Source organism: Salvelinus alpinus, chromosome 14 (assembly GCF_045679555.1).
Source record: "Salvelinus alpinus chromosome 14, SLU_Salpinus.1, whole genome shotgun sequence".
NCBI classification, from domain to species: domain Eukaryota; kingdom Metazoa; phylum Chordata; class Actinopteri; order Salmoniformes; family Salmonidae; genus Salvelinus; species Salvelinus alpinus.
In genome coordinates this window covers 12,863,463-12,876,470 of record NC_092099.1, presented here as the reverse complement: position 1 = coordinate 12,876,470, position 13,008 = coordinate 12,863,463, and the positions used below count along the sequence as shown (strand labels likewise).

Below are 13,008 nucleotides of genomic sequence, written 5' to 3'. Positions count from 1 at the left end.
AATGGCATAGCCTAACTGACTATAAAACATTTGGCTAGGTTAGGCTAAATCATAAAAGGGCCATCTGAGCCAATTCTTGGTTTACAGATTGAGTCATTTGGATTTGGAATTCCTATGATAGGCAAATGAGGATGTAAATAGGCCTACTCCATCTCTAAAGACAGCAGAGTGACCGAATGACCACTAATGACTGCCTAAAGCAAGGCTGAGGCAGCTCATCTGTCCTTCCCTGAATAATGGAGAAGAGTGGCTGACTTTTATTGTCCCAGCATGGGAAATGGAGAGAGACCTGCTTCTCTTTAATGGAAAGCATCCAACTTTGTAAAGAGCTGGGAAAGGGTGAAGTACTAGCCTTTTCCCGCCATTCACACCCTACTGCTCATCTACCGCAAGCAGTCCTGTGTGTGTTCGACTCTGGTGGTGCCTGACTGGGCTGACGCACAGTGAAGGGCTCCATTGAAAACAACGCCTAGGCTTACTACATCGCTGTTCAAGATAGTAAACTTAACACGGATAGCATCATAGTAACACGAGGGGGAAACCTCCGTACTGCTCTGTGATTCATTGCCGTGCAGTTTAAGATCCCAAGTCAACGAAAGTGTGTTCAGAGCAAGGGCCTGCAGTTACATTCCTCATACAGACCTGAACTGTGGTTTAGACTGTCATCTGGGGTGCTCACAGTAGAGGACAGAGACTGCATCCCAAATGGCACCCTATTCCCTATACACTGCACTTTGGGCCCTGGTCAAAAGTAGTCCACTATATAGGTAATAGTGTTCCATTTGAGACGCAGCTAAAGAGAAGGGGTGTTAGAGGGGTAACCTGGTGCTGAAGGTAGCTAGCCAGTGTCTAGGCAAGCCAGACTCTGATCACTTTTGTTAACAGTGTGTTGACTGTTATATTAACAGAGGCAAGTCGCAGCCTGATCTAAAGATGAGCAAATCTACTCAAGATACTTAACTGCTGTACTGCTATACAGTACTTATTATGTTACTTACAACTGTCCCTTCCTATAGTAGGCGAGTCTAGACCAGACAACATAGCCTCGTGTTAGTCCTACATCATCTCTGTCTGTTTATGAAAAGATAGATCGTGGTCTATGTTCGCTAGAGGTGAGTCAGAAATGTATTAGCACTGCTGAGTGACTCACAGTCAAAGTCACTCCCAGTCGTAATGGAAAATCTAACAGGTTACATGGGAGAGCCAGAACAACACCAGCATCCTCATGGGGATGTCACACTGACAATAATAGTAGTGTCAAAGAGTATACCAGTTCAGAGTTCTCCAGGGTCATTCTGACTGCAATAATAAGGCCTTCCTGTGGGATAGGAGGTTGGCCTATCTATTCTAAAAAAGGTTAATTACCCTACCCTGTTCTCTAGTTCCACATCAGTTTAACAACATTTTCCATGTTGAAACAGAGACTGTGGTATGGGTTATTTATAGCCAATAAAGACTTTTTATAAATACTGAAAACTTGGAGCCATGGTGCTTATACGTGTCTGTGTGTGTGTGTGTCTGTGTGTGTGTGTGTGTGTGTGTGTGTGTGTGTGTGTGTGTGTGTGTGTGTGTGTGTGTGTGTGTGTGTGTGTGTGTGTGTGTGTGTGTGTGTGTGTGTGTGTGTGTGTACCCTGAGAGCACCAAGAAAATGACTCGCTAAAGAAAAATGGTCAACGACAGTGACACCAGTTTATGACCATATATGTTCAAACTGCTTGCTCGCTACAAATGTTGGCTCAGATGATGAAATGTTTGTGAACAGCGATGAAAGGCATGAGCCATATTTGTGTGCTTTCTTCTCAACTCTGTGTGCATATTTCTATCTCAGAACTTCAGGTTACAAATTTAACTCATTACTACGTATCTGTATTTGTATGTATTATGAATCCCCATTAGCAGCTACTCTTCCTGCACAGTAAAAAAGGGGGTGTAAAAATTACAGTGGTGACTTATTTTAACCCAGTATGAGTATTTTCAACACTATGAGGAGTCAATGAGCTCTAGTGTCGGGATTAAATCGGAGTGTAAAATTATGCAGTCATTGCAGTGTAAATTCAACTAAATTCAGAGGGATTTTAACACATTTTTTTGTCAAATTAACTAAAAAATGTGACACTACCTGTAGAGAAACTTTAACACAATGTAGACTGAAACCAAATGTTATCTGAAACAGTGTTGAATTCAACTCTATAGGAGTTAAATTAACACTTTTATTTTTACTGTGTGGGATCCAGCAGAATTAAGGTAAGGCAGGTATACAATTTTAAAAACATTACAATACATTCACAACAGATTTCACAACACATTAAGTACGTGCCCTCAGGCCCCTACTCTAGAACCGCATATCTACAACACAAATGTACGTGTGTGTGTATAGTGCGTATGTTATTGTGTGTATGTACGCAAGTGTATGTGCCTATGCTTGCGTTGCTTCACAGTCCCCGCTGTTCCATAAGGAGTATTTTTATCTGTTTTTTAAAATCTAATTGTACAGTAAGCCTATTATGATAAACCCTTTGCATATCGCCAGCGAACTTCCAATCACATCCATTGTCATTCTGTATAAAAAAGTAGGACTAAACAATTAATAGATGCCCATAAAAACATATAAATAATGGAGACAGGTTGCGGCAGGTCTGTGTGTGAAGTAAGGCAGCCTGAGGGTAACATGTTGTTGCACAATGGTCAAAGTGACCTTGCAGCAGTCAGCCATACTCCACATACCTGGCTCCTTCTTGCTCCCCTTCCCTCCGTCTCTGTTCTTCTTCAGCACTGCCTTGAACATGATCCGATTCTTGGAATCCTCTCACTCTCCCCCTGCAAAAACACAACCATTTCAAGAGCAGGACAGGCATAGAGTGAGTGCGCGAGTCAACAGAAACTTTACAAGCTGACGATAACGCAACCCGCATTTCATACCCTCCTCTCCTGACACTCCGCTGGGAGTTTTCCCACAGCGTTCCCAAGCCGGCAGGTCATCTCTAGAGGGCCGGCCGGGGAAAGAATGCTCTAATATTTAAACAGAACGGACAAGGTCTGCTCTCTTGCTATGCAGGAAAACAATCTGTCAGATTCTCCACATTCCACATCTAATTGATGCTACGTGGCTGAACTTGGGCCTTCACACTCACTTTTCACAATATTTCTAAAGCTTGGATATTCGCTGACTCTTTAGAATCTTGAGTCAAGAGGCACCATATGCTGGTAACTTGAAGTAGACCTAATTTAGCTAGGTAAAAAGGCCTTGGTGAGTTGCATTTTTGTTATGCTATACAAACATCTATTACTGGGTAACTAACAGGAATGTTAGCCTACTGTTCTGGTTGGCCATTTTCTGGTTGGCCATTTTCTCACCTGATTTTCTCACACAGTGCAATGCAGCCCAAATTAGAGCCCAAACTATTAGCAACCATGATTATTGTCAACACCTCATAAATTGCTTTCCTTCACTCTTCACTTCCTAATAGCTGAATACATGGTGCTGAATTTGGCACTCTACTTATAGAACCAGCACATTATTCACCATGGAAACAGGGAACGGAGGCCCTGCCAATTAAGGGTGTCTTTTCGCACACAGGACACAGGCTACAAGGACACAGAATGTGGGCCCTTAGTTAACTAGTTTGGGGTTTGTAAGCTCCACTAAGACCTCCACTGGCTCCTGGAGCTGTGGAGGAAAAAACTATTGTTTTTCATTAGCATGGAGAGGTCTACCAAGACGCTTTGATCCAAGCCCTCAGATGAGGTGGTGTGCACTGGCCCTCTTTTGACTGACTGATGGGGGTGAATGAGTATCTAGTTTTTTATTAGGATCCCCATTAGCTGTTACTGAAGCTACAGCTAGACCTACTCTTCCTCGGGTCCTTCATGAACACACATAATAAATCATCCTTTTCATTCAATATTTTTTCCCAGGGCACAATGGGACTGCATTGTCTATCTGAAATCATATCGGGTAGGCATAAACTGGGATTTGCTTATTAAATCTGTCTAGACGAACAAAATGGACAAAGGCAGAACACCAATACAAGAGACAAAGGATTGGTGAGACCAAGGGGAGCGCACACTCACCTTCAAACACACATTCATGACTCGTGGTTACTAATAAAGGTCCATCACTTACAGGCTAGACCCCAGCCAGAGTAATGCACAGGGAGGTCAGTGCTAACCACATCCTGTTTGGAGACAATCGTACCACCCCCATCCAACTCACACCCAGCACCATAAACAACTTGAGAAGCACATGGGCTCTTGAAATGAAAGTGACAGCTGTAATCTACTCTGTCCCAAATGGCACCCTATACCATGTGGGCCCTGGTCAATAGAAGTGCACAAAATAGGGAATAGGGTGACAATTGGGACGAAACCCTAGTCTCCACCTCCCAGTCTGGCAAAACAGCTTATGACATGTTACAAGACAGGCCATTAGAAAATATCTCCTGCTGTGATTACATTAGGGCCATTTCATTCACCTGCCCAGAGCTAAACCTGTTCACGGTGGATCTGAAAAGAATGTAGCTGGCCTAAATAGATCTGTACAGTATTAAAAAACACTTTCTCTAAAGCTCTATTCCAGTTAGGACTCTAGAGTTCTAGTTCTAGAACTCTATTCCAGTTCAGTAATGTGTTTAGGCCTATACACTGAGTATACAAAACATTAAGAACACCTGCTCTTTCCATGACATAGACTGACCAGGTGAAAGCTACACTCTTAGAAAAAAGAGTTCCAAAGGGTTTCTTCAGCTTTCCCCAGACAAGAACCCTTTTGGTTCCAGGTAGAACCCTTTTGGGTTCGAGGTATAATCCTTTTGGGTTCTATGTAGAACCCTCTGTAGAAAGGGTTCTACATGGAACCCAAAAGGGTTCTACCTGAAACCAAAAAGGGTTCTTCAAGGGTTCTCCAATGGGGACATCCGAAGAACCCTGCAAGGTTTTTTTTCTAAGAGTGTATGATCCCTTATTGATGTCACTTGTTAAATCCACTTCAATCAGTATACATTTTTTTAAATGTAACCTTCATTTAACTAGACCAGTCAGTTAAGAACAAATTCTTATTTACAATGACGGCCTACAACGGCCAAACCCAGATGACGCTGGGCCTCCCAATCACGGCCGGTTGTGATACAGCCTGGATTTGAACCAGGGTGTCTGTTAGAGGTCGACCGATTATGATTTTTCAACGCCGATACCGATACCGATTATTGGAGGACCAAAAAAGCCGATACCGATCAATCGGACGATTTTTATATATATATTTGTAATAATGACAATTACAACAATACTGAATGAACACTTTTATTTTAACTTAATATAATACATCAATGAAAATCTATTTAGCCTCAAATAAATAATGAAACATGTTCAATTTGGTTTAAATAATGCAAAAACAAAGTGTTGGAGAAGAAAGTAAAAGTGCAATATGTGCCATGTAAAAAAGCTAACGTTTAAGTTCCTTGCTCAGAACATGAGAACATATGAAAGCTGGTGGTTCCATTTAACATGAGTCTTCAATATTCCCAGTTAAGAAGTTTTAGGTTGTAGTTATTATAGGTATTATAGGACTATTTATCTCTATACCATTTGTATTTCATATACCTTTGACTATTGGATGTTCTTATTGGCACTATAGTATTGCCAGCCTAATCTCGGGAGTTGATAGGCTTGAAGTCATAAACAGAGCAGTGCTTCAAGCATTATGAAGAGCTGCTGGCAAACGCACGAAAGTTTTTGAATGAATGCTTACGAGCATGCTGCTGCCTACCACCACTCAGTCAGACTGCTCTATCAAATACCAAATCATAGACATAATTATAATATAATAAAACATACGGAAATACGAGCCTTAGGTCATTAATATGGTCAAATCCGGAAACTATAATTTCGAAAACAAAACGTTTATTCTTTCAGTGAAATACGGAATCGTTCCGTATTTTATCGAATGGGTGGCATCCCTAAGTCTAAATATTGATGTTACATTGCACAACTTTCAATGTTATGTTATAATTATGTAAAATTCTGGCAAATTAATTACGGTCTTTGTTAGGAAGAAATGGTCTTCACACAGTTCGGAACGGGCCAGGCGGCCCAAACTGCTGCATGTACCATGACTCTGCTTGCACAGAACGCAAGAGAAGTGACACGATTTCCCTAGTTAATATTGCCTGCTAACATGAATTTCTTTTAACGAAATATGCAGGTTTAAAAAAATATACTTGAGAATTGATTTTAAGAAAGGCATTGATGTTTATGGTTAGGTACACTGGTGCAACAACAGTGATTTTTTTCGCGAATGCGTTTTGTTAAATCATCACCCGTTTGGCGAAGTAGACTGTGATTCAATGATAAATTAACAGGCACCGCATTGATTATTTGCAATGCAGGACAAGCTAGATAAACTAGTAATATCATCAACCATGTGTAGTTAACTAGTGATTATGTTAAGATTGATTGTTTTTATAAGATAAATTTACTTACATTGGCTCCTTGCTGCACTCACGTAACAGGTGGTCAGCCTGCCATGCAGTCTCCTCATGGAGTGCAATGTAATCGGCCATAATCGGCATCCAAAAATGCCGATTACCGATTGTTATGAAAACTTGAAATCGGTCCTAATTAATCAGCCATGCCGATTAATCAGTCAACCTCTACTGTCTGTAGTGACACCTCAAGCACGTAGACCACTGCGCCACTCGGGATCCCCCGAGATGAAGGGGAGGAGACAGGTAAAAGAAGGATTTTTAAACTTTGAGACAATTGAGACATGGACTGTGTATGTGTATTATTCAGAGGGTGAATGAATGGGCAAGACAAATATTTAAGTGCCTTTGAACGGAGTATGGTAGTAGGTACCAGGTACACCGGTTTGTGTCAAGAACTGTAACGCAGTTCTTGGGTTTTTCACGCTCAAAAGTTTCCGTGTGTATCAAGAACGGTCCACCACCCAAAGGACATCCAGCCAACTTGACACAACTGTGGGAAGCTTTGGAGTCAACATGAGCCAGCATCCCTGTGGAACGCTTTCGACACCTTCTAGAGTCCATGCCCTGACAAATTGAAGCTGTTCTGAGGGCAACAGGGGAGGTGCAACTCAATATTAGGAAGGTGTTCTTAATGTGTGGTATACTCAGTGTATGTGAACAAAGACAAAGCCTGCATCTACTAAAGATGTTCCGTCATCAAACATCAGAAATCTAATCTTGAAACCTAGATAGTGGCACATAGGAGAGCCTCAGTGAACTGTCAACTGTCAACACATTGAGGACGTTGACATGTACACTAATAATTCAATATTGAACTGATTATGGCAGAAGGCCAAGTAACAAAAAGTAACATGGTCACTGTGGTAGAACGTCCCATCGTAGCCTGATTTCAGATGTGTCCATGAAAATAGGCTTATTAGGGAAATCGTTCTTCTTCCAAAGAATGTAAACGTTTTAACTGAACTATCATATTAACCTGACTATCCACAATAATCGCATTTGTGCATGTAACCGTGTAAGTGCCGACAACTGTGCTTTGACGACTTAATCCATAATTCACAAAGACAGATAGATAGTCAGAGAGAGAGAGAGAGAGAGAGAGAGAGAGAGAGAGAGAGAGAGAGAGAGAGAGAGAGAGAGAGAGAGAGAGAGAGAGAGAGAGAGAGAGAGAGAGAGAGAGAGAGAGAGAGAGAGAGAGAGAGAGAGAGAGAGAGAGAGAGAGAGAGAGAGAGAGAGAGAGAGAGAGAGAGAATGGGAAACATTCCACTCAGTCCTATGGTACATCCTCTGAAATTTTCAGCAATTGTTAACTTGTGGCATTTCTATCCCCCTTTTGCAAGACAGGAAGACCACTAATAATGGTGCTACAAAAGAGTGGATTAGTGCTTCAGTCAGGAGATTCGTCACAAAGGACTACAGTCATCCTGATGCATTGGGGCACTTTGCAGAGTCACACTTTTTCAGACAGATCTCTTTCCATGTCTGTCTGTGTGCTGACTGTCCACAGACAACGCTTTCTCTAGCTAGGTCATTATTCCTGGTGCGTTACCCATGTTTAGGGCAGCAGGTAGCCTTGTGGTTCGAGCATTGGGCCAGTCCCCGAAAGGATGCTTATTCAAATCCCTGATCATGGTGAAAAATCTGTCAATGTGCCCTTGAGCAAGGCACTTAACCCCAATTGTTTCAGGGTTGATAATAGCACACCACTATCAAGGAAAGGGAAAGGGGGATACATAGTCAGTTGTCTAACTGAATGTATTCAACTGAAATGTGTCTTCCGCATTTAACCCAACCCCTCTGAATCAGAGAGGTGCGGGGAGCTGCCTTGAGTGTCCACACTAAATATATCAAATAAAACCATCCACCAAATTAGATTACTAAATCAAAGTGGTACCGCTTGCCATGCGGTAGCAGAGAGAACAGTCTATGAATTGGGTGACCGGAGTCTTTGACCATTTTTTGGGCCTTCTTCTGACACCGCCTAGTATATACAGTTGAAGTAGGAAGTTTACATACATTTACATACATTTGCCAAATACATTTAAACTCAGTTTTTCACAATTCTTGACATTTTTTATTTGAGCAAATGTATTAAAAATAAATAACAGAAATACCTTATTTACATAAGTATTCAGACCCTTTACTCAGTACTTTGTTGAAGCACCTTTGGCAGCGATTACAGCCTTGACGCTACAAGCTTAGCACACCTGTATTTGGGGAGCTTCTCCCATTCTTCTCTGCAGATCCTCTCAAGCAAGCTCTCGAGGCTGTAATCGCTGCCAAAGGTGCTTCAACAAAGTACTGAGTAAAGGGTCTGAATACTTATGTATATGTGATATTTACGTTTCTTTTTTTTTCTTCAAAAAACTTTTTTTGCTTTTTCATTATGGGGTATAGTGTGTAGATTGATGAGGAAAAACATGTAATCAATTTAGATTAAGGCTGTAACGTAACAAAATGTGGAAAATGGGAAGGGGTCTGAATACTTTCTGAATGCACTGTAGCTCTACTGGTGTGATTCACAGCACTGCAGTAGAGTGCAGTACTATGGTAAACTACTCTTGGTCCCATATTGTGCAGTGTGATTCGGAGCAGCAGCTTTCACTAGAGTGGGAGAGCATTATGGAGGATGCCTGCCTGCCATCTCTATGGGCCTGGACTCCCTCTCTTCCTCCCTTCTCCAACCTCTAGGCTTGCTGCTGTGTGGGAGCTTACTGCTCATCTCTGCAGGAACAATAAACAAGCCCTAGTTTAACTAAAAGGAAATGAGGAATGCCTTCCTGATATTGTAAGGGCCAAACCAACAGACTTCTGGCTGTTAACCCCACACAGTGTACACTCAATACTGGTTCGGTCGTCACTCTCTAATGACATTTACTTTGGCCTATGTATGTAACCTGTTGACTTACAGTGCATTCTGGAAAGTATTCAGACCCCTTGACTTTTTCCACATTTTGTTACGTTACAACCTTATTCTAAAATGGATTAAATCGTTTTTTCCCATCATCAATCTACACACAATACCCCATAATGACAAGCAAAAACTGATTTTTATAAGATTTTGCATATGTATTAAAAACCAAAACTGACATATCACATTTACATAACTATTCAGATGCTTTAGTCAGTACTTTGTTGAAGCACCTTTGGCAGCCATGACAGCCTCGAGTCTTCTTGGTTATGACTCTACAAGCTTGGCACAACTGTATTTGGGGAGTTTCTCCCATTTCTCTCTGCAGATCCTCTCAAGCTCTGTCAGGTTGGATGGGGAGTGTTGCTGCACAGCTATTTTCATGACTCTCCAGAGATGTTCGATCGGGTTCAAGTCCGGGCTCTGGCTGGGCCACTCAAGGACATTCAGAGACTTGTCCCGAAGCCACTCCTGCATTGTCTTGGCTGTGTGCTTAGGGTCCTTGTCCTGTTGGAAGGTACATTTTTGCCCCAGTCTGAGGTCCTTAGCGCTCTGGAGCAGGTTTTCATTAAGGATCTCTCTGTACTTTGCTCCGTTCAGCTGCAGAGAGGGTTGTCCTTCTGGAAGGTTCTCCAAACTCCACAGAGGAACTCTAGAGCTCTGTCAGAGTGACAATCAGGTTCTTGGTCCTTCTCGCCCGATTGCTCAGTTTGGCCGGGCGGCCAGCTCTAGGAAGAGTCTTGGTGGTTCCAAACTTCTTCCATTTAAGAATTTTGTTCTTGGGTACCTTCATTGCTGCAGAAATGTTTTGGTACCCTTGCCCAGATCTATGCCTTGACACAATGCTGTCTCGAAGCGCTACGGACAATTCCTTCAAACTCATGGCTTGGTTTTTACTCTGACATGCACTGTCAACCGTGAGACCTTATATAGACGTGTGTGCCTTTCCAAATAATGCCTAATCAATGAAATTTACCACAGGTGGACTCCAATCAAGTCGTAAAAACATGGCTCAATGATCAATTTTGAGTCTTATAGAAAAGGGTCTGAATACTTATGTATTTCTGTTTTTACTTTTAATACATTTGCAAATATTTCTAAAAACCTGTTTTCACTTTGTCATTATGGGGTATTCTGTTTAGATTTCTGAGGATTTGTATTTATTTAATCCATTTTAGAATAAGGCTGTTACGCAATGGAATTTGGAATAGCACTTGGCGGTACTTGGCCTAGTGGTTAGAGCATTGGGCCAGTAACCGAAAGGTTGCTAGATTGAATCCCCGAGCTGACAAGGTAAAAATCTGTCGTTCTGTCCCTGAACAAGGCAGTTAACCCACTGTTCCTAGGCCGTCATTCTAAATAAGAATTTGTTCTTAACTGACTTGCCAAGTTAAATAAAGGTTAAATAAATAACATTTAAAAAACGCTACACAATGTGGAAAAAGTCAAGGGGTCAAAATACTTTCCGAAGACACTGTATTAGAGGTCGACCGATTATGATTTTTCAACGCCGATACCGATTTTTTTATTTATTTGTAATAATGACAATTACAACAATACTGAATGAACACTTATTTTAACTTAATATAATACATCAATAAAATCAATTTAGCCTCAAATAAATAATGAAACATGTTCAATTTGGTTTAAATAATGCAAAAACAAAGTGTTGGAGAAGAAAGCAAAAGTGCAATATGTGCCATGTAAGAAAGCTAACGTTTAAGTTCCTTGCTCAGAACATGAGAACATATGAAAGCTGGTGGTTCCTTTTAACATGAGTCTTCAATATTCCCAGGTAAGACATTTTAGGTTGTAGTTATAGGACTATTTCTCTCTATACGATTTGTATGTCATATACCTTTGACTATTGGATGTTCTTATAGGCACTTTAGTATTGCCAGTGTAACAGTATAGCTTCCATCCCTCTCCTCGCTGCTACCTGGGCTCGAACCAGGAACACATCGACAACAGCCACCCTCGAAGCAGCGTTACCCATGCAGAGCAAGGGGAACAACTACTCCAAGTCTCAGAGCGAGTGACGTTTGAAACGCTATCAGCGCGCACCCCACTAACTAGCTAGCCATTTCACATCGATTACACCAGCCTAATCTCGGGAGTTGATAGGCTTGAATTCATAAACAGCAGAGCTGCTGGCAAAACGCACGAAAGTGCTGTTTGAATGAATGCTTACGAGCCTGCTGGTGCCCACCATCGCTCAGTCAGACTGCTCTATCAAATCATATACTTAATTATAACATAATAACACACAGAAATACGAGCATTAGGTCATTAATATGGTCGAATACGGAAACTATTATCTCGAAAACAAAACATTTATTCTTTCAGTGAAATACGGAACCCATCCGTATTTTATCTAACGGGTGGCATCCATCAGTCTAAATATTCCTGTTACATTGCACAACCTTCAATGTTATGTCATAATTACGTAAAATTCTGGCAAATTAGTTCGCAATGAGCCAGGCGGCCCAAACTGTTGCATATACCCTGACTCTGCGTGCAATGAACGCAAGAGAAGTGACACAATTTCACCTGGTTAATATTGCCTGCTAACCTGGATTTCTTTTAGCTAAATATGCAAGTTTAAAAATATATACTTCTGTGTATTGATTTTAAGAAAGACATTGATGTCTATGGTTAGGTACACGTTGGAGCTACGACAGTCCTTTTTCGCAAATGCGCACTGCATCGATTATATGCAACGCAGGACACGCTAGATAAAATAGTAATATCATCAACCATGTGTAGTTATAACTAGTGATTATGATTGATTGATTGATTGTTTTTTATAAGTTTAATGCTAGCTAGCAACTTACCTTGGCTTCTTCCTGCATTCGTTGGACTAGTTAACCGTAAGGATGCAAGATTGAATCCCTGAGCTGACAAGGTAAAAATCTGTCGTTCTGCCCCTGATCAAGACAGTTAACCCACCGTTCCTAGGCCGTCATTGAAAATAAGAATGTGTTCTTAACTGACTTGCCTAGTTAAATAAAGGTTTAAAAAAATATATAATAATACATTTTTAAAAATCTGCAAAATCCGCTTCCAAAATGACCGATTTCCGATTGTTATGAAAACTTGAAATCGGCCCTATTTAATCGGCCATTCCGATTAATCGGTCGACCTCTACACTCTATAGACTGTAATCCATGGTACTATGCCCCCTTTTGACAATTTAATGGAGAACTTGGTATAGAGGTACATGAAATGAGGAAAAATTGCACTGGCAGTAGGCTATTCATAAACTTTGCTGTGTTATCCATACTAGTGCAGCCAGGTGCTATTCAGATGTTTCAAAAGATTGCCTATTGACAAGGTAATGAATTCAGTTAGCCTCATTCCAATGTTATGATTATGTTATGGCACAATAACAGGATATTGTCTCAGAGAAGCACATTACGAATGTATAGGAACGCACATGATTCTTATTACACTGATCCAATCAACTCATTGGACACGGCCGGCGATTACAACAAGACCGGCACTCAGAAGAAAATGGGCTGCACATTTTTACAATCACTGTATTCCACACATTCCTTTGTACTGTGGCCTAGCTCAGAGCCAGGTGGATCCACACTAACATTAACTGATGGAGGGGAT

General features: G+C 41.2%; 1 protein-coding gene across 6 annotated transcripts in view; it reads right to left on the bottom strand.

Moving 5' to 3' along the window:
* The window catches only part of LOC139538438 (protein TANC1-like), a 179,659-nt gene that overhangs the window by 147,579 nt on the left and 19,072 nt on the right, over positions 1 to 13,008 (bottom strand). For all 6 annotated transcript variants that reach the window (XR_011667741.1, XM_071340458.1, XM_071340459.1 and 3 more), the window contains exon 2: positions 2,725 to 2,817. Coding sequence is in view for 5 of the 6 variants with exons in the window: in XM_071340458.1 (XP_071196559.1) it covers positions 2,725 to 2,785 (61 nt within the window). In the remaining variant the exon portion in view is untranslated. The remainder of the gene's footprint in view (positions 1 to 2,724; positions 2,818 to 13,008) is intronic.